Source organism: Rhamphochromis sp. 'chilingali' (genome assembly GCF_963969265.1).
Source record: "Rhamphochromis sp. 'chilingali' genome assembly, chromosome: 2".
NCBI lineage: Eukaryota > Metazoa > Chordata > Actinopteri > Cichliformes > Cichlidae > Rhamphochromis > Rhamphochromis sp. 'chilingali'.
The window spans coordinates 52,193,563-52,217,381 of record NC_137930.1 but is presented as its reverse complement, the minus strand read 5'-3'; the positions used below and the strand labels follow the sequence as shown (position 1 = coordinate 52,217,381).

The window sequence follows — 23,819 nt, the reverse complement described above, 5'->3', positions numbered from 1 at the left end:
AACACAATCAAATCATGATATATAGAGATTTTTATTGCAATTAATACCTATTTTAGCCTTATATTCCAGTTTATACATTTATACAGATTGCAATGATTTTCTTACAGTACAGTGACCCATAAATAGATTGTTCCAACAGGCTAATTATTAATACACAGTGCTTTTATGTTGGTGCTGCACAAACCTGGAAAAAACATCTGCAGAGCCTGGGTCATGTCAGTTTGTCTTTAAATTTCTGACACCCATATTTAAAAATGACTCTGTACCAACAGCCAATTGTTTAATTTTAATGCCATTTGGTATAAAGAATGACAAAGGTAGAAAAATATTACTTTAAAAAATTTCTACAATATATACAATATATCTGCACTGTTAAATAAACACAGTTTAGATTATATTTTATAAATATGTATTATACTTTACCATCAGTTTGTAATGCTATACAAGTGTACACACCTATAATAATCCAAATATGGACTTGTGTCTTACACAACCACCTTGGTAAATTGAGTGCTGTGAAGCATTTAATAGCAAGCAAACTGTTTATATTTTAAATGATGAACAAAGGGGCATCGGTGAGTGGCAAATCGTTGCCCAATGCTCAGCAGAGTAAAGCCTATGAAATTATACAGTTTTTCCCTTTGTGGCCTTTTTTCTTTTTGGATTTAGTCCATTGGCCATAAGGAGCAGAGGACATGCCTGCTACAGAGCTTGGCAAGTCATCAGTGTAATAGTGTCTGTGCGGCCTGGGCTGAGGGATGGGCTGACCCAGGAAAAAACCTTCCTCCTCAGAATCAGAGGAGGAAGATGAGCATGTAGAACACCAGTCATCATCATCATCATATAGACCCAAGAACCTTCCCATTGCTTGGCCCTGTAACCTGTAGTCGGACATGGCAGCAGAATGGGGGTGACCGTGGAATGGTTGGTGCCCCTTGGAACCGAGGGCATTCCCTCTGCGGTCCGCTTTGTTGCACATCTGGGGCCTTTCCTTAGGCAAAAGGTTTAAAGCATTGTCAGACCGGGATTTGCGGCTGCGACGCCTCCTATGGTGGTGCTGTTGGCGACCAGAGTGAAGGTCCTGGCCTTGTTCTTCAAAGTGGTACACTCTCCTCCGAGTCCGTTCACTCATAGGTGGCTGCCGCACTTGAATGTCACCATAATAACCATTGTCCACAACATCATCCGAGAATTTGACTTGCTGCGGCCTAGACTGTGAACGTGTCCTTCTGAGGGCAGGGACATGAGGTTTGGGTCTGTCCTCCTGGGGTGCTTCTGCTAGAACATTCTCCACCTCCTCCTGCTCAGATGCAAGACTTTTTAGGGAATTTGCACTTCTGTGTAACATAGAAGAGTTGAGCGTTCCCATATTACTGGTTTTCTCACAGTCTTCTGTTTCCAGTTCATGGAAACCTTGCAGGGAATATACCATAGACCTTTCTTTATTATCACCATCTACTGAGGTTCCTAGAAAGGAAAAGAAAATTTATTACATTTCTGCACTAAAATACATCAAAATCCAACTACTGACATAGCATAAAATCATGTTATTTTCCATATCTGATTTTTAGAGTTCCATCTACTCACCAGTAATATTGGAAAGAGCAAGTGAGTCCATAGAGTCTCGGACATTCTGGTCTGTCTTCTTAAATTCATCGGTGATACACTCCAAAGAGTCGGTGTACCATTGTGGCTCCTCTCCCTGAAAACCTCCTCCAGCCCCATGATCCAGCTCCAACTCCTGGATTTTTCTGCTGCTTGCTGGACCTGGATGGCTACCATAGGCAGAATCTCCTAGCCCATCCTGTGATTGTGCCCAGTACATGTCAGCTTGGTACTTCTTGCTGGCAAGGCTTCCCCTTCCTCCCCCACCATTACTCCCAGCTTTTGAGGATACCTGCTTTGACTTGGTGTCCTTTTCTGCAATCCAGAAATCTGTAGGTCTAGAGTCACTGGCTTGCTGGAAAACCCCTTGTTCCCCAAACTTTAACAATAGCTGAGTCATGTAGTCTTCGTGCTCAGCCCACTCTTCCTCCTGGTCGTCAGGTGCCTCATTCTCATCACCGCGGCCTCTCCAGAAGTGTTCATCTGATAAGTTCATATGGGCAAGCTTGTTGGTCAGGGTGTCATCAGCATTCCCACTCAAGCCAGGGAACTTATAGTTAACAGAGGGTGAGAACAGGAGTGACTGCCGGCACTGGTCAGCTGAACGACTGCTTTTGCCGATGCGCACACTCCGGCGGGATTCACGTGAGCGCGCCGACTGGAAGGCAGAGTCAGAGGAATCGGAAGCATGCACATCTTCCCCGAGACTGCAGGCTTTGGAGCAGTAAATACGACCCTGGTATGGCAGAAAAGGACTACCCAGTAGCGAGGTCTTACAGTGGGCACAGCTAAAGCAGCTCTCAGTGGCATGCCAGTGGAGCCCATCATAGGTCATCTGAGCATGATCAACACCTGTTAAAGGGGGAGAGCAAGTTAACATTTCTCTGTTGCTTGAAATAGTATTTTAACTCCAGAAGATCACTGTCTTACCAATGTGTTCTCCACAAGCCTCACAGTACTCTGCATAGAGAGACTCAAAGCAGCCACAACAGTACGGTCTGCCGTCCTTCATGATATAACGCTGACCTCCGAGAATTGTCTCACATTCAAAACAGGAGAAGTGTTTCATGTGCCAGTGGCGCCCCTCCGCCTCAGTACACTCATCAGCAAAGATAATCTGTGGACAAAGATGTGCATTAGTTGAGACAAAATGGTCATCAACCTTTAGAAGCTTCAGATGCAATATCTATCTTTGCAACACTGTTTTTTTCTCCTTAGTACTACCTCATCACAGGCTGAGCATCGTGGTTTCAGCAGCTCAGCATGGTGCCTCCCGCAGTGGATCTTTCCATCATGGTAGAAGTAGATCAAATCCACGAGGAGTTCCCTACATGTGGAGCAGACAAAGCAGGATGGGTGCCAGCACAGCCCAGCGCTCGCCCTTGAAGCAAACACGGCCATTTCTCCACTGTTGATGTTTTCGCCGCACTGTAATTGAAAGCGCTAATTATCAACTTTTAAAAACAACACAAGTCACATTAAGACTGAACAATTGTCATACTTTTGTAATAATGTTTGAGTCCTACATGGGCATGGATTTAGCTTCACACAAAGTCTGAGTCTGGCTACAAAAAAACATGCCTTCCATCAGCACCTGGAATCCCACTAGGTTGTTCTCAGATTAGCAGAACATATTTTATGTCTGTCCTTCTGACTGACAAGAACAGGAGTGGGTGGTAGAGGTCATTTAAAAGGAGAAAGAAAAGGAAAAACAGCAGTCTCAGAGATTCATCAGTTTATGGGCACCCACTTGGCTGCTCACTGGTTATTGTTTAAAAAAAAGAACTTTATACTGAGCCTTTCCAGCCCAGACAGCAAACACTTTTTAGTCCATGACAGCATTTCTCTCGTTTCCAGCTTTCTTTCTGATCTAGATTAGCTAAATAGCCAAAAATGAGATGCAAATAGGAAACGTAGCAAACCCTTGTTTAATACCATTCATGGATAATTATTTTTATATAAGAATACTGTTTATATCCTTAGTTCCACAAAAACTCTAGACTACTGTCTATTTCTCAGTCATCATCGTGTTATAAACAATACATGGGCTGCATGCAACGTACATGATCACAAATGCTGTTCAGAAAATTGCGAGGCAGCAGTTTTACTGTGCCCCTCCCCAATGCTTCCTTCTTCCTCTGAACACTGAACATGTGCAGCTCCTTCTTCTCCTCCTCACTCAGGGACTGGCAATAACGCACCTGGGAAAGAAGGGAATTGGTTAGGAATATGATGGCTAGTTTCACAACCACAGGTTTTTATATCTATATATAGATATAGATATAAGAATTGGGATGATTAATGCTTCCTGAAAATCTGCTACTGAGAATAGTATATATAAGTGACCTTTTTGGATTGAGGGCGAAGTGCTTATCAGAGCAGTTTGAACAAAAGGAACTCTTGACCCCAGCTTTCCCTTCCTACACCACCCAACATATCTCCACCCACAGTCCCCGATTGAGAACCTGTTTTTTTTTTTTAGTTTTTTTTTTTTTACAACAGTCCTTAACAAGGGGGAAAGCAGACGTTTACACAAACAAGGCCTGTGTTTAGAGTGTAATCAAGACAGTGGGCAACAAAGGAAGACAGACAGCCGAGGCGAACTGTGGTGCCACTGCAGTGGTGGCATCACATAAAGCCTCTTTCAACCAGCCTCCCTCTCACTCTCTCTCTCGCTGAGCGGTCCTCATAAAAACCACTGCTATGGCAGGAATCCTGCTGGTGGGGGCTCACGGCAAACATCATAAAATTATCAAGTCAAAAGTAACATTGTACCCACTCTGGACGTCTACAAGCTTGCGGAACAAAAATCCCCCAGTGTGATGTCAATGGAGACGCTATGGGCGCACATTAGTGGGATAGCAATGGAGATGGTGAGGCTTGAGCACTGCAGGATGAGTGAGCAGCATCAAATGCAGCTACTCAAACACAATTGTTTTTTTGTTTTTGCTGCAATTTTGGTGCAAATGTGAGGGCTGAATTTTTACGAGACACGCATTTGCACACACAGGCACCAAAAATTCTCACCTCATTATCATGTGGTGGGAGTTGGTAGAGGAGCTGCTTGATTCTGAACTTCTCTCCTGGGCTGTTGACATATGGGATCTTGTCCTCAGGCAGACACGAAAAATATAGCTGGACCTGGGGGAAATATTAGGTTAAACACATGATGTTTTTGGTTGAATAAAAAGGGTTAGGGTTGGACAACTAAATGCATTCCAACTAATATAACAACTGAGCAATGGCTCAGAATTATTATTTGCAGGAGCAGAGAGTTGGTTTTGGTCCGCCCCAAAAGTAATTTTAAACCCAAATTTTCACCCGTCTTATTGCAGCCATATATTATCATTATTGCCTCGGATTCAATATGCCAATATTAACACAAATTCTTTTCCAAGAAACTAGAGAACAAGCACATTAATTTGTGATGAGACACATTCTGGGATAGCGCTATGTAGAATGTATGGAAGAATGACTTTGTGGAATCAAAGACTTTTCCCTAATCCCCAAATCAGCTTTAATTCAAAAGTGCAACACACAGCAGTGATCCTCTTTGACGATGAAAAACGCAGGAATCATCGTCTACATAAATCTGTGCTGAACAAGCCAAGACAGGTCAACAGGTCAAATCAGTTTAAGGGTTATATTTTTCAGTGATATGGTTGTCTCTACACGGACAGGACAAAGCAGGCTGTAATTGTAGCACCCTGACCCTTGGGGCCGACTGCTAAAGACTAAACTTTATGAGGGAGGGCCCATCACAGTTAGCTAGATAAAGAGATGGGATGCCGTAGTCCTGTGTGTTAGGGGACTTCCAGCAGCTTTGACTGTCTAGAGGAGGGGTAACAGCACAGCAATTTACCCTGGCAATCACCCTCAGACCCCAACAACCACCTCTACCATCATAAATTATGCACATCACGATGCTGCTACGACCCCTTATCCAGCTCACTAGGCCCGAGGAACAGCTAGCAAGCACCCAAGCTCTAGGTGTTTCAACCCTGTAGTAGTGACCTGTAATACATAGCCCATTTAGGGAATTGGCAGCAGTAAAGGCATTACAGTTGATCTATGTGGTTCCTAAAACAAGAGACCCTGCATGTTAAGGCTTTTGCTGCATTCGCTTCCCTTCTTGCCCATCACCCACTCATTGCTTCCATGTGTGTTGTTGATCAAGGGCAATGGGACAGCTACAGACTGAGTGAGAGAGAGAAAAGAACACCAAGCAGTGGTGAGAGCAGAGTTTAAAAATTCTGAGGATCTGGGAAAGTGCCATATCTCACCGACTGCTCAACGGACACGGCTAACAGCTCTGCCTGTGGTTGTGGAGGCGAAGACTCCGATTCCTAGCTCGACCCACTAAGTCCTGCTTCTAACTCTGCGGTATACTCATGCTGCCCTTTAGTGGCAACCTCATAGAGTCTGAGAAATCTGCCACAAGCAGTGAGAACAAGGAAGCTTAATGAAATATGTTGTCCTTCCCATAGGTGCCATTTTCCAGAGACTTGGTGTGTTATTCAGTATAACACACAGTGAATAGCGTTTATCTGGGCCAGGCAAATGGGCTATAAGGGAGTTAAAATCAGGTCAGGGCTGTTTTTATTCGCTGTCTGGAGGATACACCATTATTCGTGGTGTTGATTTAGGGAGGAAATGATTTGCGAACCAATGAAATTGATACCACAGTTATAGAGAACAGTGTCCCGGTATCCAAACGGAGCAGGCTTGATTAATCTTAGCTCAGAGCGTCTTGAACTGGTGCATTTGTAAGCCACATTGTGCTTACCTGTTCAGGTCTCAGGCCAGGTGGCACCCACGCATACTCCTCCAGTGCACAGCCTGAGTCGTCATCAGAGGTTGAGCTCCGCTGGAAGCCAGATGTCAGTTTACTGATTTTCTGCTCCATCATGAAATCTCGCTTGCGTGCCCCACCCTGGAAGCCAGCCACCAGCCCCGCTGCACTCACCAGGCTCATCGGGCTCTCTTTTTACTAGACAGGTGAGATGAAAGGATAGCAAGATGGGAAGTACCGGGATTTGAGAGAGGACAGAAGGGGGAAGAGGATAGAAATATAAAGGAAAAAAAAATAGAAATGTTTGTCATCAAGCCATGACATCAGTTCCTACGTCCTCACATCTTAATCCAGCTCTCTCATGTCAGTGCTGTTCCGCTGATTGTTAACCGCTTGCTGAGTCACACCATTGCCACCTCTTTCATGAGGCTCACAGCACCCCTCAAAAACCCATAATGGTATTTAAGCAAGCTTTTTTGGTTTACTTTTAGTGATGAGTCTACTACATAAAGGCACTCATAAAGACAACTCCATCCTTTCACCGCTATTATGGTAGCAGTTAAACACGTGCCTTCCTCATGTGGTTTTTGGGGGTGCAGAGATTGTTAGGAAATTCCCAAAGCTTCATGAGGTGATGTTCTATCTCATTATAGTGACAATAACAAACTATTCAGAATTATAAACTATTTGAAGTTGCTTATAACTGTGACCATTTCTTATTAATCTTCTGCAGGTTTAAAATAATTTGTTAGGTTTATGTCTGTATGAGTCATCATTTTACTTTACTGAGAAGCTGATGATGCTATGCCCCAAGGGAGGGGGGTGGAGTTCAACACATGGGATTTGATCCTAGCTTGATCAGTTGAGCCCGAGGTCTGTATAAACACAAGCCTGGCTTTAAGACGAGGCCACCATATGGGAAGCATCCACAAGCCTGCTCTCTTCCTTCATCTCTTCTTTTTCTTTGGATTGCAGCAGGTTGGAAAACAAACAGTGAGCGCCTGATCGTTCTTTCATCTTTTAGATGGACAGTGAGCGCAGTGCCAGACAGGTGAAGCAGCTGGATGAATGCAGATGAATAGAGGCTGACATGGATGGATAGGACTAACTGATACTGACACTATAACCTGAGGCAACAAACAGAGCAGGGAGATAAAAGACTCGAACTGTACTGACCTCTATATATGTGGTGTCTGCAGTTACTAATGTCTTACGGAAAATCCAAACTTTTGCAGACGTGACTGTTGTGATGAGGCAGAAACAAACTAAATCTGTGCAAAGCTGGATAAAATTAAAGAAATAGCGAATAAATAAAATCACTTAATTTATTTATTAATTTGTCTTTAATGTTCAGAATATACCCGGACGGAAGGAGGGAGGGAGTGATGTCCAGAGTAACTTTAAAGTGATTATTTGACATGTAAATTCCAAGCAAACCAATTTTTGGAATAATCATTAGGCAACCCCATCTGCCCTGATCTTTATTCATCCCTCTCCAGTCATCCCATAACTTTATTTCCTGGACTCCTGTAAGCATTTAGGACCACGAAAACACAGTCATAATGAATGCTTGTGCAGTTGTGGTAATTTCTCACTAGCCAAGAGCTCTAACTGAGATCAAATGGGAGCCCAGCCAGCATCCAGCAGCCTGGCCCTTGCACCACTTCCCCCCTACCCAAGCCTTGAACCCCTATGGACAGCAAAGGTACAGAGAGCCACAGAGAGACAGCTGAGAAAACCAAATACACTCGAGGGCAAGCCTTTGAACATAGAGATGACAGCATAGGGGCCTTAAAATGTGCTTTCTGCTCAAATGATAAATAGATCGACCACCAGTGCCACCACAACAGGTTTGAGACTGATTCTGGGAGACTTTGGAACTCTAACGGATGGATGGAAAAGCAGTCTTTCCAAGATATTTTGTTTGTTTTGATGATGATGTAAAAGAGCACCGTCTAACAATTCAAATTTCCCGTAGGTGCTGGCTGACCTCAAAAGCCATATCATTTTTATAGTCCATCAAACCACTCAATGATCCGTCCTGAGGCTGGAAGCACTGTCATCGCAGAAGAGACCACTCCCATCACGACAGAAATGTTTCATCATAGTACAAAAGATGATCAGAACCTCTTTGAAAAACGTTGCTCTCTGTTGTAAAAAAGTAGACCCAGGTCATTCCAGCAGGTACTTCAAGCTTTTTATATAATTTTATGTTGCTTAACCTCTGTAAGGAATATGCAGACACAGGCTACTCTACACACAAATACATAGAATACAGAAATAACTATCAATACCTTGTCAAAATCAGGTGCTCGTGTCGATTCACTCTGTTAGTGAAGACTGATATATTAGCATGTCAGACCTTTCTCTGATGATTAACAGATCCACGAGACATGCAGGTTCAGGCAGCTACTGGCTGTTCATATCAGCTCATCTTTCTCAAAGACAAGTCAGCCACTGTGGCATCGCTACTACTAATGACTGACAAGCCCCCCCCCTTAAGCTTATCCAGTCATAGACTATCAGTGTTAGGTGTGATGATAATGGTGTTAAAGGATTCCTGGGCTTTTGGGAGGGTTAATTTAGGCTGCCTTGTACCATAAAGTGTCAGGTCAGGCGGATTGGCTTATAACATATCCCGTTAAAATGCCTCTGATGCCCTAAACAATGGTGCCTTTGTCAAGTCACTGAAGGTTTTATCCATCAAGAGTCTGTTTATCCCTTTGCAAGTATTTTTTTTCCTGAAGATGCCACGTTTTATCTTGTCACATATGACAGTCGAAGCCCTCGAACCCAGATAACCTGTCTTCAGATGAGAGAGCTAGGGATGGAATAAGGCACTCTGTTGTTCTATTCATATCTATTGACTTGCAAATGAGACCAAAATAACCTACAAAAATGTGCCCTTGTTTGAGAACAGCTTGGGTTTCACGTGGGAGATAGCTAACTATAGGCAGGTTCAGTCAGGAGGCAAGAGGCTCACTTCAGAGCCACACATTTTAATCAGGCACAAAATCACTCATGTGCTACATTTGCTGGAATTCTTGCTTTCACATGTTGGCTGGGTATCTGCAAGGATGTCTCACACAGCCAAACCTGACTCACAGGAATGTCAGGCTTGAACTTTAGCCAGGCTCTCGAAAGCAATACGGCGTTCACGCAGCTCTGTGTTAAGCAAAAAAAAAAGTTTCTCATACATCTACAGCTGGTTGCATGCTAATTTTTCCTTTATCTGTCATGCAGTTCATTTCCTCTGGCTTTACCCGAAACAATTCCTTAACATTTTGAATGACAGAAGCACTGAGCCAGCTAACTTCACCGTGCTCATACTGACTGACTCATCACTCAGGCTGGCTTTTATAGTTTTTTCCTCTAACAAGGGATCTATGGTTTGTGAGATTAGTTTTAACCCTCTGCCCCCCTTCCCTTTTCACCCTCCACCCCACCCCCCAAGCCCCTGCCCTGCCCTCCTCCCACACTAGCCAGACCCCTGCAGTCCCGAATGTTTAACAGCCCCTCACTCCTTTGTAAAGGTGCTTGTTAACATGGCTTTGGGAGCTGCAGGTCTGCATATCTGACTGATCTACCCACAGAAGGTAGTGGGGGTGCTATTAGACTGAGGATAAAATGGGGTGACTGACATGTATGAAAATGTTAATGTCCTTTTTCCACAAAGGAGAGGGAAGTTAAGTCATGCCAGGAGAAAGAGGGAAATCTTTAACAGACGCGCTTGCTTTGAAATGTTTTCAGTGATTGCTGATTTGAGAACATCCCACGACTTACTGAAGGAGGGAAGAGCCCCGTGTTCTACGGAAAGCGGACAATGGAGCTTACATTCCCACAAATGCTGCATAACAGGACCTCGGTGACTGTGTGGGTTCAGACGTGTTTCATTAAAGAACAAAACAACCACTTATTTGAGTTCACCCTGAAGAACGTCCTGTCTGACTGTAATGCCCGACAGCAGTGGTGCGCCTAACTACAGTGCAATGCATTATTTATCGCTTTGTTGAATACAGAACTCTTGAAGGACCCCATGCAGCGACTGACCAATAAATACAATCAACAGTGACATTTTTAAATAGTGTTCGACAACACTTAAACCATAGTCCCCCCCCCCCCCCCCTCCAAAAAAAATCCAGACACTGGAGCTTTGGATTAACAGCCCTTGAGAGAGTGCACAGGAAAAATAAGCAACTTCTGGTCTGAATTACTGTCTATTTCTTTAGGAAGTGGATGATGGACAGGCACACAACCCAACACAGTGTTCTCTGTCAGTTTAGGCTGGCCCTACTTGTTTAACTTGGCTTCTGCTAGCTGGGTAATGCAGGATAGGCTGTAGTTGGGAGAGAAAAACAAGAATTTCTGTTCACTGTCCCTGCATACTTAAGCTTGAAGTCAGACAAACTCAGTTTATTTTTCATGTCCAACAAGATTGAAAAATATGCAGCATATTATTTATCTCCCTGCACACACGCAAATATTTAAAAATCACTGCCTGTCAGCCTTTGGCCGTTAATGTAGTGTCAAAAAAAAGAAGCAAAAAAACCAACCTCTGGGCCAGATGAAGTTCATTAGAAAAATGACACCCCTGTGCTAAACTAGAAGCCTCGTGCCTATAAAATAAATAAATAAATCACATTTTAAAAAGCTGAACTTGTAATTGAGTAGTATTTATGATTCAAAAATGAATAAAACTACACAGCATCATCAAATCAAAACCCGGAAAAGCGACTCAAAATTTGATACCAGTCAGATTAGAAAAAGTCAAGGTCAAAATGCTACTGAAAAAAGAGCTCAACGGGAGGATAAGTTACGCAATGCAAAGGTGCTATAAGGAGTTGGAGTTTGGTCAGCTTATGGAGGCCTCTGTTTGTGGCCGGGGAGTGTTTTTTCAAGACCAAATGGATGGGAGTGACATCCCCACAGAGATATACACTACTGTGCTGGCCAGCATGGACTAAGATTCAACACACAGCAGCAGACTTCAAATGCACTAACTCGTGCATGAGACCTAAAATCAAGTCTGATTCGTATATAAGAGACAACTTCCACAAAGACCAGAAATTGCCTGTATTTGGGATGTGCTACATGTTTTACAGGCGAAACATGCATTTGCAATCAAGCCATCCACACATTCATTCAAATACATTTAATCAAGGAGTTACGGTGCAACTTTTCCATTTTCTTTCAGCCTCACTACAACCAAAGCAAAGCTCTCAGAGGAACCAGTTTACATCTCATTCATTTTCCTGCAGGTCTTACCTCAGTGTAGGCCAACTCTCCTGACGTGAATAGAGAAAACGGATCTTGTCGCCACTATATCCAGTCCTAAATTGTTCTGCACTCCATATCTATGTAAGCTCCTCTAAACTCTAAATCCAGGACAGCAGCAGCCAGGCTTCTCTACCGGAGCTGTCAGCACAGTAACAGCCCATATCAAAGCTAAGACTGTATAAAGTCAGAGAGTGAGCGAGGTGTGTGTGTGCATGTGCGTGTACACGGAGGAGCCCAACCAGATGGTCATCCCACCCTCCTCTCTGTCAAACACTCCTCCTCCTCCTCCCCTCCTCTTTCTTCCAACCCGGCCCTCTTAACCTCAGCCCGGCCCTTAAACTCAGAGGCAGCGAGTCATGGCTGGGTATGGCAGAGCGAGGCGTCTCTTGCTTCAGTCAGCCCCCCCCTCTCGTACTTCAAACACATGCTCCCAAATGAGAATCGCTGGTAGAGCTCGCAGAAACCGTGCTTTAAAGCAGCACATCAGTGATGGCAGAGCTTGTTTTGCCAGGCTAACCGCCCCGTATCCACAACAGCTTTCACATGACGCTCTTCTTTCTTCTTCCCTATCAACGGCTGAAAGATGTGGGGACGGCGGTGAATGTTGAGTCAGGATTTGGTTTATTTGGTGGTTTGACATTTCCTTTGTGCCTACATGTAAAGTTAAAGAGAGCTGTCTGCTAACAAAAGTTTTGATTGTAGGCTTATTGTTAGATCAAATGATATATATATGTATTTTAATTCTATAGAAAGATTGGTTTCAAGCATCACAATAACTTTTTCTACTACCTGAATGTGATGTCAGCATTTCTGTATGAGACCAGTCATCCGGTTGTGAATCAAAACGAGTCCTCCATGCAAGTTACTCCAACCACAAAGCCTCACACTGTCTAAACTAAACACACACATGTAACCAAAGTTATCTCCAAGATGAAACGATTAGGTCACTATTTGATAAACAGAATTAACTGGTCTTAATAGTTGCTCAAAATTAAGATATTATATATTAGCAATATAATATGTATTGTCAGTGAAAACAATCATTACCCTAATGTTTACTCCGTTATCACAAATGAGAAGGAATTAAAATGACAGATATCTATAAAGCCCAAACGTACAGATCCACCCACGCAGTGAAACTCCCTGGAGAGGACACTGTTGACCTCTGCCTCTCCTTCACCTCTGCTGGAATGCCAGAATGTGATCCTCTTCCTCTTGCCTCAGAAAATAAAAGTTGCTGGTTCAGGTCAAACTCTGGACAGTTGCACCTTTTGCATCCTTTTGTGGTTGTTTAATTGCAATATCAAAGTGTTACTTGTTTACGGTGGACATAACTTCCAGAGCACTAGAAGTTCTTCCTCGTCAGAGAGGTTTTGCTGTCGAGTATAAAAACACTTAGACTGTAAAACAAAGCAGTAAGGCATTTTACTAGGAAGCAAGGAATCTATTAAACTGGTCAGATTGCTTTCTTTCTAAACATTTTAGAAGCTGTTTGTTCTTAGGAGATGCAATGTTGGGACCTAACTCTGTGAATGGTGTTTTTCTTTGAGGATTAATATAGAAAACGTTTTATGTAATGCATTGAACTTAATCAAGCGGAGAATCATTGTCTACATGCGAAATACTCAGTTGGCCTTTTAAAAAGAAAGTTGTTTAAAAAAATAAATCATATATTAAAAAAAGGCTAACAACTCATTTCTAGCACATGATGGACACCATCTGAGTAGCACTTTTTCCATCCTCCACACGCCTACATACTTTACACCATTATGTGCCAGAATATCACAGCTTGGGTGGTGAATGATGGCTGTCATTTCAATGGAAAAAAATGGAGCTTATATCTGTAAATATTCTGTTTATAAAGTACGGGATTTAACCCCTGCCAGTGCTCTTGCAGTCGAGCACTGGGACAAAGCCATTGTTGCAGTCAAGGCCGGGGAGGAGAGGAGCCCTTTCACAGCAAACTTCAGGCCTTTGTGTTAATCCAAAGACCTAAGCACCATGCTCCATTAGCAAGTCTTTTAGGAGAGGAACAACACAATGTACCCCCGTCCCCCAAAAGGAGGATTCATGAAATGCAAAGCTAAGATGGTTCCTCTAGTGTGGGCAAAACACCAGACCTGGATTGTTTTTCATTTCCTCAACATACAGAAATTAATAACCTGCTTATTTCCCACAAGAGAGAAACTCAGATATGAATGTGCAGACATCTCATCAAAGACATCTACCCAGGAACGTGCAGAGTGGCGAGTATCGATTTATGATTACACCACTCTAAAGTTAGAAGTAGCCGGCTGCACAGTTCAAGGTTCGCCGCAGATAGCTGAAAAATATAAAGTCGGACAAGTCACGGATCCCCGACCCTTGACCTGTGAGAACATCAGATGACCCATAAATCTATGGCCCTAGGGATTTACAGCCCTTTCCTCTGTCATATTTACAATGACCTGAACAGCATCTCACACCTGGTCTGTATCTTCTCACTGCTGTAAAAGAAGAAGAACAAAACAAGAAAAGCATCCTGTGCTACTGGCAAAGTAGTTCTGAACTAGCACGCCCTGACAATGACAGGACAGGGAAGATGATCATCAGAACCATCACCTGTGATAAATCTGCATTCTTAACACAATCCCAAAGCAGGGAACACACAAAACTAAGAATCTGGTCAAACATTATTGCTATATCTACCACTAGTGATTCTTATAGTGGAATTAGCACAAATTAACATTATTAACTGTTTGTATTAGTCAAGTTTTGGACTACCAGCGAAGGAGGCAAATGGAAGGTCAGTCTCTAACTCACAGCTATTGCTGAACTATTGTTGAGAGTTGCTCTCGCTAGTGTGTGAGCCACCTTATAAAAAGTAGGCATTCAAGGTTTAAATGACTTGCCAAGGGGTATTAGCAGGACACAGGCCCAACAAAAGCTTCAGTTATAAAGACCAATAAAAGCCTATCACCCTACAGTAACAACAATCCTTTTTACGCCTTGAAAGAGGGAGGAAAAGGTCAACTGGTGGAGCAGTCAGCGCATTGATATTGACTTAGCTAGATTGGCGCTGACAAACTCAGGTCAGACTGTGGGCTTGTTAGCCCTATAACCCTCACATAACCCCTTTTTACTGTTTCAGTCTGACACATTGGAGGCAGCTGAGGGCAAAGCTTAGATCTAAGCTTCGTTTCTGACAGGAGACATTTGTAAAAATTAAAGAGATATATCTGCTCATTTGATACTTGACCCCATAAGATCCCGTGTTTCTCAAGGGTGCTGAATTGGAAAACATTTATTGGACTCTATTGCTAATGAGCTACAACTACATGTGAACATTTCCACTTCAGCTGAAATTCTAATTTCCTCATCAACCAAATAGAAACACAAAAGTTAACGATGCTTAAAAAATGTCGATAATAGAGGCCACCTGGTTTTATTTATTAGATTACTGTAATGCTATTGTCTAAAACCAATAATATAATAGTGATGAAACAGATGATCTATGAATGGGCCTGGCTGCATGGAACCAATCTATGAACAAACACTATTTCTTTACTCATTAATTTCTGCTTTATTCAATTTGCCACACTGGTGTTGTGTCATGTATGATGTAATGCAACACGTTCTCAAGTTGCAATAAGCAGTACGCGGCATGCTGCATCAGCCCATTGTTTCTCCGCTTTATCGTTAGTGCTTTGCCAAACGTTGCAGACGCGCACGATCGGGACGCCTTGTTTTTCACCCTCAATTTGACACCCTCTCACACAGTTGTAAAAGCCGGACCTCATTGGGAACAATGGAAAGTGGAGCGACAGAGCTCCTGGGGCTGTTAAAGAGAGGAAGCCCCTTTATTTGAGGATGCTATAACTCAACAAAAGCCTGTGGCTGTCTACACACAGAGCAGGCTAAGGATGAATGGGCTGCTCTTAGACTACACACTTGTGCTAACAAAAGCGGTGGATCAGCAAAGGGCAAAGCCACTCATGTGTGGTCTCCATGGGCAAACTGTGACGAGTATGTACATAAAATAGCTAAACAGTCCTATTAACACCTCAAACCAGCATGTTCGGCCAAAAAATCTCTGCTTTAACACCGTCTTGTTTCTTCAGCTGAGCTTTGATATGATCTTGGTGACCTTAAAAGCTGTTAATTTATATGACACGTGATAAGGTTTAATTACTCCTCTTAAAACAGCACCCAATTTCAAAAAGGTTTAATTTATGACCTCAATTTTTCAGAGAATCTAACACACGTGCACGCACCACGGCCCCTCACACTTGATGGGCTTTTCTCCTTAACTCTCCTCAAAGTTCAATAGTATATCCTTCCTCTGGAAATGGAACTATTTCCTGTCTTCCCAACTTCCCACCAGTTCAAACTGTCACCTGAATGAACACGGGCAACACTTTAAAATGAAGCGCTTTCGTGTATAAGGAGACGACGCGGTCCAGCAAAGAAGAAGTGGCTGACAACTCCCACACGTGGAAGCATTTTCCTGAGCCTGGCTTCAAAAGGCAAACCGTGGAATCCAACAATACTCTGAAACAGTTAAGAGCTGCTCAGTCAGGATCCCACTAATGATTAACATTCCTGAAGAAACGCTCTGTTACAGTCTTTTTAGAGCGTTCTAATTAAACACATGCTCCAGTGCCACAGCACAGAGGGAACTTGCAACTGCAAGCGGGGATGCTTCTTTCCAACTCGGCTTAATTGGACACAATTTAAGTCATTAAGGTGGTAGTAAAACAGCAGAAAGAGCAAAGGAGAGGCCCAATGATCTCCCCTGTAAGGCTCCCCGTTGCTCTGATGTTGTTGACCCTTTCACCTTCTCATGTGACTCACATTAAAAAAGAGGGGTGGAAAAAATGTACAGCTGAAGTTAAATCCAGTCCAGAAAGACCCATACTGGCTTGTTAGTTAAGCATGTATAATGTAGTTGCAAAACTGAAGTAGACCATGAGGTTATACACGTTTGGAGGTCCTGTATCCTATGAGGCAAAGTTGTACACGAGTATCTTTGCATGTGTTTGCCACATTGGGCTGCTTTTATTAGTATTCCGCTTGTTGTGCATTATTGATCATTGTGTTTCTACCTGATCTTGCTTGTTGACATAATCTATACCGGCTTTCTATACATACGCTGTCTTAAAGCATGAAAGATGCTCTTTTCCATAAAGATGATCACTCGACTATACAGATCTTTTTCAGTCTACGAGACAAGAAAATTGCATTTTTGAGGCAGAAAAGGAGGAGAGAGAAACAATGAGCATGAAACTTTTAAAGACTTCTTTCCAGCCATGTATCCAGGTTAAGCTTTCTGCTGTTACTGTATACTCGTCCCAAACCAATACTCTAATTTTTAAGAATCATAAAACCTTAATTATACCATCTCAATATGTGCTTTTTACATTTCTATTTTCCTCTTAATGTGAGTCAGGAATTGACTACTTCTTTATAGAAATGTGATGTAATGTCTATGTCAAGTGTGAAGCGGTGTTGAGGATAGTGGCTGATATTTTGCTGGTGCATCATGACCCATTGAAAAAATTGCCATTGGTTGCTTTCCATTATAAAAAGACTCTCACTGATTAAATCCCTGAATTAAATCAATTCTTATTCTTTACACCCATTTTTGGTCGCCATGTCTTTAGGGTCAGGCTGACATCTGTGGTTTGAATTAGTTGTTAGAGTATTAGAGCAAGTATAACTTTTCAGTAGTTAATGACCTGTCCAGCTTACCAACAAATGAGTTGGAGCGTGTGAATGTTTCACTGTAAACATGGAGAGGTCCAATCTGAAGCCCTCTGGGAGCCTCGGTCAGTTTATCAGCTATACAGACCAGACATTAGTGGCTGGGATCAGCTTGTGTGTGTGTGTATGTGTGTGTGTGTGTGTGTGTTGGCAAAATGTGTGGAATGGAAAAAGGGACGAAACTGGCTGCATTATCACCCTCCAAATTACAGATCCCAATCCTCTAGGGCAAATCCCATTCCTAGAAACCTTGCATGTAATGTGTCTGTTACTGTCAGCATCAGCGTGTTATTTTTGGAGCTGCTAATACTGAGGTCACTAATGACACCAAACCATCTTCAGCGATGGAACACGTGAAGGAATTTAATAATATCTGTTATGTTTCTTTTCCAGATCCAAAAATGTCCAACGAGCTCTCTGAAGTGTGCTTCTGTACAAACAGGTCACATACAAAGATGCGCACATCTGCTGAGCCCCTGCTTTCTGTTTTCTTTGGGAGCCCAGCCCCTAACAGGAAGACAGCGTGAGCACAGCAAACAAAAACCCGGCTCTTTGAACTGGCCTCTCACTAGGAGCTGCCATCGGGTTGTTGTGGCCAAATGAAATGAAATGTTTCTGCGTCAGCTCGGTGAAGCCACTGCGGGCCTCAGGCTGCTCCTCTGCAACACATGTCCTCAGCTGGCCTTTGCCAATATTAACCCATTTGTATGTTACCCACATTTACTCACCTTTACTGTGATGCATTTTCTCAGTGTGAACAGATTACTGAAAATTATTCGGGTAGCACATATTATGCATAAATCGAATTTTCGTAAATGACAGCTGTCAGATGGCGGTCAGACTCAAAATAAAGAGGATGATGAGTACATCAGGCAATTCTTGCTCTTACTCTTTAACAAATATAAAATAAATGTGGTTTTGGTTACAATGTCTGGCTAAACAACTTGAAGTTTGATTTAACTTTGAATATGGCATTTTTTTCTCCCTTAAAGCTACACAGCTTAACTATACTGGATCTTTTTCTTCATTTTAATACAATGTTTCAACTGAATTCAGTTCTTACTGAACAAAAATTAATCAGAGTATTAATATCAGCATTGTCTGCATGTTCTGCAGAGAAATTATGGGTCCTGGATTCTATATCCATGCTACATCGACACTAATTGCACATTGTTTCAATGGCACAATGCGAGGGATATGCCAGAAATAGCTTAGAGGATCCACCCCTGCAACACATAAGACCCAAAGCTTCCACTGCCATACAGCACAGGGCCCCCACCCAGAGGTCTTGCATCCAAGCCCAGACATGTTTGCTTGCTAGGGGAAGATTTATACACAATATTGGGCAGGTTTAATGTTGCACTTGATTGGCCAATACATTAGGTGACCTTTTGCCCTTGCAAGTATTGATTGCTGTGACACTTGTATCTTATGTTGTACCCAACCTCAAATCCACTTATGTTTCTATCAAATATTGTATGGTGCATTGAATCTAGCATAGCAATGTAATTGGGTTTCTACCATATTCAAACCTTACATGTTTATTTGACAAAGAACTTTCAGTTATTAAACATTTAGTATTGGCTTTGATTAGGAATTGGCTACCATGTATATCCCTAACCCTGACACCCTGAAGTATAGTGTTGCTTGAAACTACAGTAAATGGACGATCGGCTTTGAAGCCAAAAATATGTAAAACTTTAAGTGAAACAGGCCTAAAGCTGGAATGGGGTAGTGCATTGACATACTGCTTTTTGTCCCTTTTAATCTTTGTATGATATATTGTAAGAAATGTTTTAAATGAGTTATTATAGTCAACTTCAGCACTATGCAATTTGGGAATACATCACTCTGCATGCATTTATTTTCCAACCTAATTACTGGTAGAGGAAAATATGGCAACTTTTATTAACTAAACCTTCTTAGAGGAATATTCTGGCAGATTGTCCCTACTGTAACCTTTCTGGGGGGGGGGGGGAATTCCCCGGAAATACCTTTGTTGTCAGCTGAAAAATCTCTTGCCCAGCCCTGCAGCGTCCATTTTTAAACCCTGCTGACCTTTTCCATATCATCCACGCTCACTGACTACACCCCTGTGACAATGCCAACAGGAGGAACAAGAGCCACAGGAAGGGGCTGAGTTGGGGGAGTGTGTTTTGCATATTTTCAGCCGGGGGTCCGGAAAGCTTTAACTGAATCCCCCGTTGTGTGCTGGGGAAGTGAGCTGGGCTTTTTAATGACAACTCTGCGTAATATGTTTTCTTTTGCTTCTAGTCCTGCGATGCTTTGATTGCTTGGATGGATCCCTATAGATGTGGAGGACAAAGAGAAATCACACCATTCTGCAAGCATTCCCGTCTGGCGCAGATGAATTTCCAGAGCCACAAAAGTTGCTGACATTTGGTATCTTTACATCTGTTATTCCACCTTCAGGCATGTTGATGATAATCAGCTTCTTAGCAATGCACCATGATTATCATGCAGTATACATCCAAAGCCGATCATCATGCCTATACATGGTGATGATAAAGAAACGTGTGTGTGTGTGGAGTATGACTTTCATCATCTTGGTGGTCTGATGGTTGGTCGCACAATTATGCTGTGTGGTTGCAAAAGATCTGTTGGGGCATTAAACTCCTGTCTGCGAGCCAAACCCGTTTTCCTCTAACATCATCCTGCAGCTCCCAATAAACAGAGTTGTGCCTGGAAGCGCTAAATCACTAACTACCTCTAATCACTTTAGAATAATGCTTAACATGTGGATCCAATGTGCGCCACCGCTTCGGGCACATTTCCCACTCTTATACATGATGCCGTTTGAAAATTACACAAGGGGAACTGTACCGTATAGCAAGCACAAAGTTATATTCTGTCCTACAGGAAGCAGGATCCACAATAGTTATCCCAAACACCACAATCACACTGTCACAGGGCCCTAAACTTGACCATCTGAGCCGCCGTCCAATTCAGCCAAGCCCAGTGACCACAGCTTCAGGGACCACCGGCGTTTAAACAAGCCATATTTCTTCCAATCTCCTGCCAACCTACCACAAACAGTTTACAGTCAGTAGACTCTGCTCTCTGGAGTTTGTCTATGGCAACTCGACTCCAGTGCCACATCTCCCCATCCAGAGCCGTGAAAGACTGGCCTCCTCTGACAGATCCTCACAACACACGGCCCCTGTCCTGCTCTGCTTTTAGCCCCGCTGCGGTGAGCTGGACCACGTCTGGGGGATAAAAGGCTGCCAGAGTGTTTGGCTTGCAGGCAATTTACGCGGACGCAAAGGTGATTCATTCTAGCTTCGCACAAACAGGCCTCTGTGTAAATTTCACTAGTGCTGGGCTTTTAAATCAACATTTGGAAACGTATACATATGGGCACCAGGACTTAAATTCTGCCCCTTCGCACTTAGCTCTGCAGACTCTAGCGCTCTCCAACACCTACTTACAATCTCTCTCTCTCCTAAAAACCATCACCTTTTCTTAGCAATGCATTGTAGTACTAAAATAAACCATCAACATAATCTACTGTTATGAAGCAAGTGCACATAAACATCAAGCTTGCTGTGAAGGATCAAATCTGTTCCCATTCCTGAGTCCAAAAATGATGATGAGGCCAACTACACCCCCCACCCCTTATGTTCACACACAATCCTGCACAAAGCACTTTAAAAGTCTTCTGATTCTATTAATGGCACCTTTGAAGCACCTCGAGGCTTTGCAAATGAGACGTGAACAAGCATGGTGTGGCATGTGGTGCTGGTCCAAAAGCACCACTTTGTAAATCATTTAGTCCATAAATAAACCTAATATTCTGAGAGACTTCTTACCTTTAGCAGATCATTCAAAGTATAAGCTCACATGCCCCCTTTTCATTCTCAATCAAGTAAACACTGATGCCTGCAGTACGGTAAAGTAAGAGATTTTAGTGGCTATGCAGCATTATTTGACACATTAAGTACCATGTGCAGTGAAATACAATGTAAATCATTAATGTGAAAGTATGAAAATATGTATTAGCTACTGGATCCTGAATTTCTTTAAACGTGGGCTGTGGTGACACTGATATGTCTTTGTTATGTGCTGAGCACTAAAGTGCTAATAAACTTTTATTTATATGTAAATTCAAAAGATTGTTTGCCTTATTTGGTTAACTCTTGACTCCAGTGAAGGCAGTGAAGCCGTCAACCTGCAATCTGGCCACTAGGTGACACCACCACCTTAACTCTCTGTGCTGCCGTTTCTATTCCTACTTATATCTGTTCTCTCTCAAACTACTTCTTTGTTTGATGTTTTTCTGGACTGGCGAGCGAAAAAAAAATATTTAAAGTGCGGTAATAATGGCTGGGTGGGGTTATATCTGAAAACAGTTTCTGGTACAATTATAGCAGGAAATGACCTTGGAAATCATACTGTGATGATACTGTCCAGAGTCTGGAGTAAACATACCTGCTTTGTGTTGTCAAAGTGCTCCATTCTTTTAAATCCAGTCTTACTTAAATTGCCATGCAACGTCTCAAATCACGTCCACAAACCAACAATTTAGTGTCCAAATAAAGACCACACCACTCTCTTCCACCTAGCTCTCCATGACTAACTGCCCCGAGCTCAGCAGTGCTTTGTTTTCATCCGCTGTGCTCAGTGACAGATTTCAGGTTTGAGTCTTGCTTTTACACTTAGTCGAAAGTGGGTCTCCTCAAAAAGACACGCTCAGGGTTTAATGGCTTCCCCCCCTGGTCCATTGAGGACAAATTATTATTTCAGGCAGCCTTGGTTAAATATAAACAGTATGTGCTCTCCTGTGTCTCGTAGGTTTAGCTCTTTGTATCACAGCTGAGGATGGAAATATGTGAAACTTGAGGGTGTGTCATTTTTCTCCAAAGGAAGGGCTTTATGGCATGTTTATCTCTGTGAGAGGTCCATTAGGAGTGATGAATTCACTCAAGAAGGTTGGAGTCCTTTCCCCCTTTTTTAGGTTCAAGCTTTTTTTTAATCGATATTTTAGGCTCTGTTTTAAACCCACACAGAGCAAAACAAAGTATATCAGATCAAAACAAGCTATCAAGAATAAGTTTCCAGATGTTTTCATGTAGCTATTTAAATACAGTTAAAATACCCTAAATGTTGACGTTCTCACCTCATACATCATGGTAAAGAAGAGGGGGGAGTTTAAAAAAAAGTGGGACTAACTTCTCATGTGTGACTAAGTTCTGGTTCACTCAACAACAGTCGTGACAGCTATGCGAAGCCTGTGGCGGCGGACAGGCAGCGGTCACGGTGCGCCGACCAGTTGTCACCGAAGTGACAGGCGACAGCTGAATCTATACATCTGGAGGCCCAAGGGACGCCACGTCCGAGTGTCTCTGGTCAAGTTTTTTCAGCGTCAGAGAAACGAGGTTACTGTGACTGTACGCGCAGGGAAAGTGAAACGTGTCTCTTTGGAGATGTCGCTGCGTAAAAGCCCCCAAAACTGCGCAGGGAAATTAAAACAGGTTTGCTGACTTTATGTGGATGACACTAGTGGCATATAGTCTCTGCAGAGTATGTGCGTGTGTTTCACAAATGCTTAAAAGTTGTTGGAGTTTTTGTTTGTTTGTTTGAAATTAAAGTATCGTCAGCTTTTCCACCGATGCATTTAGAGTAATTAGCGTAAAACTGCAAAAATAACACAGCCATCATAAAAAACAAAACAAAAACAAAAAAACAAGCAGAGTGGGTGGGATTGTTTACAAACTAGGTAGACCTGAGTTAAACGCTCTAAATGACTTGGTCTGCTCACCTCCAAAATTGCTCAGTCGCAGTGAACCAAGTATCCACAACCAATATTCCCGAAGTTAGAAAAGCTGCGTCTCATTGGTATTAGATGCACAGTCCAGAGAGGATGTCCCGGAAAGCTGAACCGAGAGCTGCGCAGAGCGATAAGCTTAAACCCCAGATACTGAATGCATTGGAGAGGAGCGCTGAGAGAGCTTGGTCTTGACTTCTCTGTCACCACATCCCAGTCGTTTCAGCGGCGCGCGGTGCGCTGCGGTGCTCCTCTCAGCGGTCACAGTAAAATGACATTAGCGTTGCTTGCTGCTTATTGGCTTAAACGAGCAGCCCCCACCATTCCAGCAGAGACGGGCTAGTCCCTCCAGCATGGTGGACAAATGCTCCTGGGAGTTTAACTCTTACCTTAACTCTTAGTTTAGGGGGTGAAACCTACTGAATAAGATTTGTCGACTTTACCTAAAGTTTACTTTGGTCTTTATTTTAAGTAATCAAGAAAGCTCACCTTTAAATTTCTCTACTTCTGTGCTGCACATAATTAAGTAAGTCAACTCAAAAGTACAAGCTTTAAGTTGGTGTAGATACAAACTCGTTTGTCCTTCTCGCCACAAAGACTTATGGAAGGTAAGTCTAT

At 42.8% G+C, this 23,819-nt stretch overlaps 1 protein-coding gene across 2 annotated transcripts; it reads right to left on the bottom strand.

Moving 5' to 3' along the window:
• Window positions 1-12: 12 nt before the first annotated feature.
• On the bottom strand, window positions 13-23,454 carry prickle1a (prickle homolog 1a). Of its 2 annotated transcripts, none has more exons than XM_080870299.1 (8): window positions 23,196-23,454; window positions 6,392-6,595; window positions 4,633-4,746; window positions 3,669-3,806; window positions 2,830-3,033; window positions 2,536-2,722; window positions 1,588-2,457; window positions 13-1,467 (listed from the first exon to the last, which is right to left on the bottom strand). In XM_080870299.1, the coding sequence occupies exons 2-8, from the start codon at window positions 6,578-6,580 to the stop codon at window positions 617-619; spliced, it is 2,553 nt and encodes an 850-aa protein (XP_080726425.1). In that variant the 5' UTR covers window positions 6,581-6,595; window positions 23,196-23,454; the 3' UTR covers window positions 13-616. The 2 variants fall into 2 exon arrangements, with proteins under 2 accessions (XP_080726425.1, XP_080726424.1); XM_080870298.1 differs by lacking the exon at window positions 23,196-23,454 and adding an exon at window positions 11,663-11,941.
• Window positions 23,455-23,819: the final 365 nt, after the last annotated feature.

Excerpts from the sequence above, each read along its gene's own strand:
- prickle1a (XM_080870299.1), bottom strand. The coding sequence starts at position 6,580 with ATGAGCCTGGTGAGTGCAGCGGGGCTGGTGGCTGGCTTCCAGGGTGGG. Across the intron at positions 3,034-3,668 it reads TGAACAGCATTTGTGATCAT|TGCGGCGAAAACATCAACAG; the intron begins GTACGTTGCATG and ends TTTCAATTACAG. Across the intron at positions 2,458-2,535 it reads GGCTTGTGGAGAACACATTG|GTGTTGATCATGCTCAGATG; the intron begins GTAAGACAGTGA and ends CCCCTTTAACAG.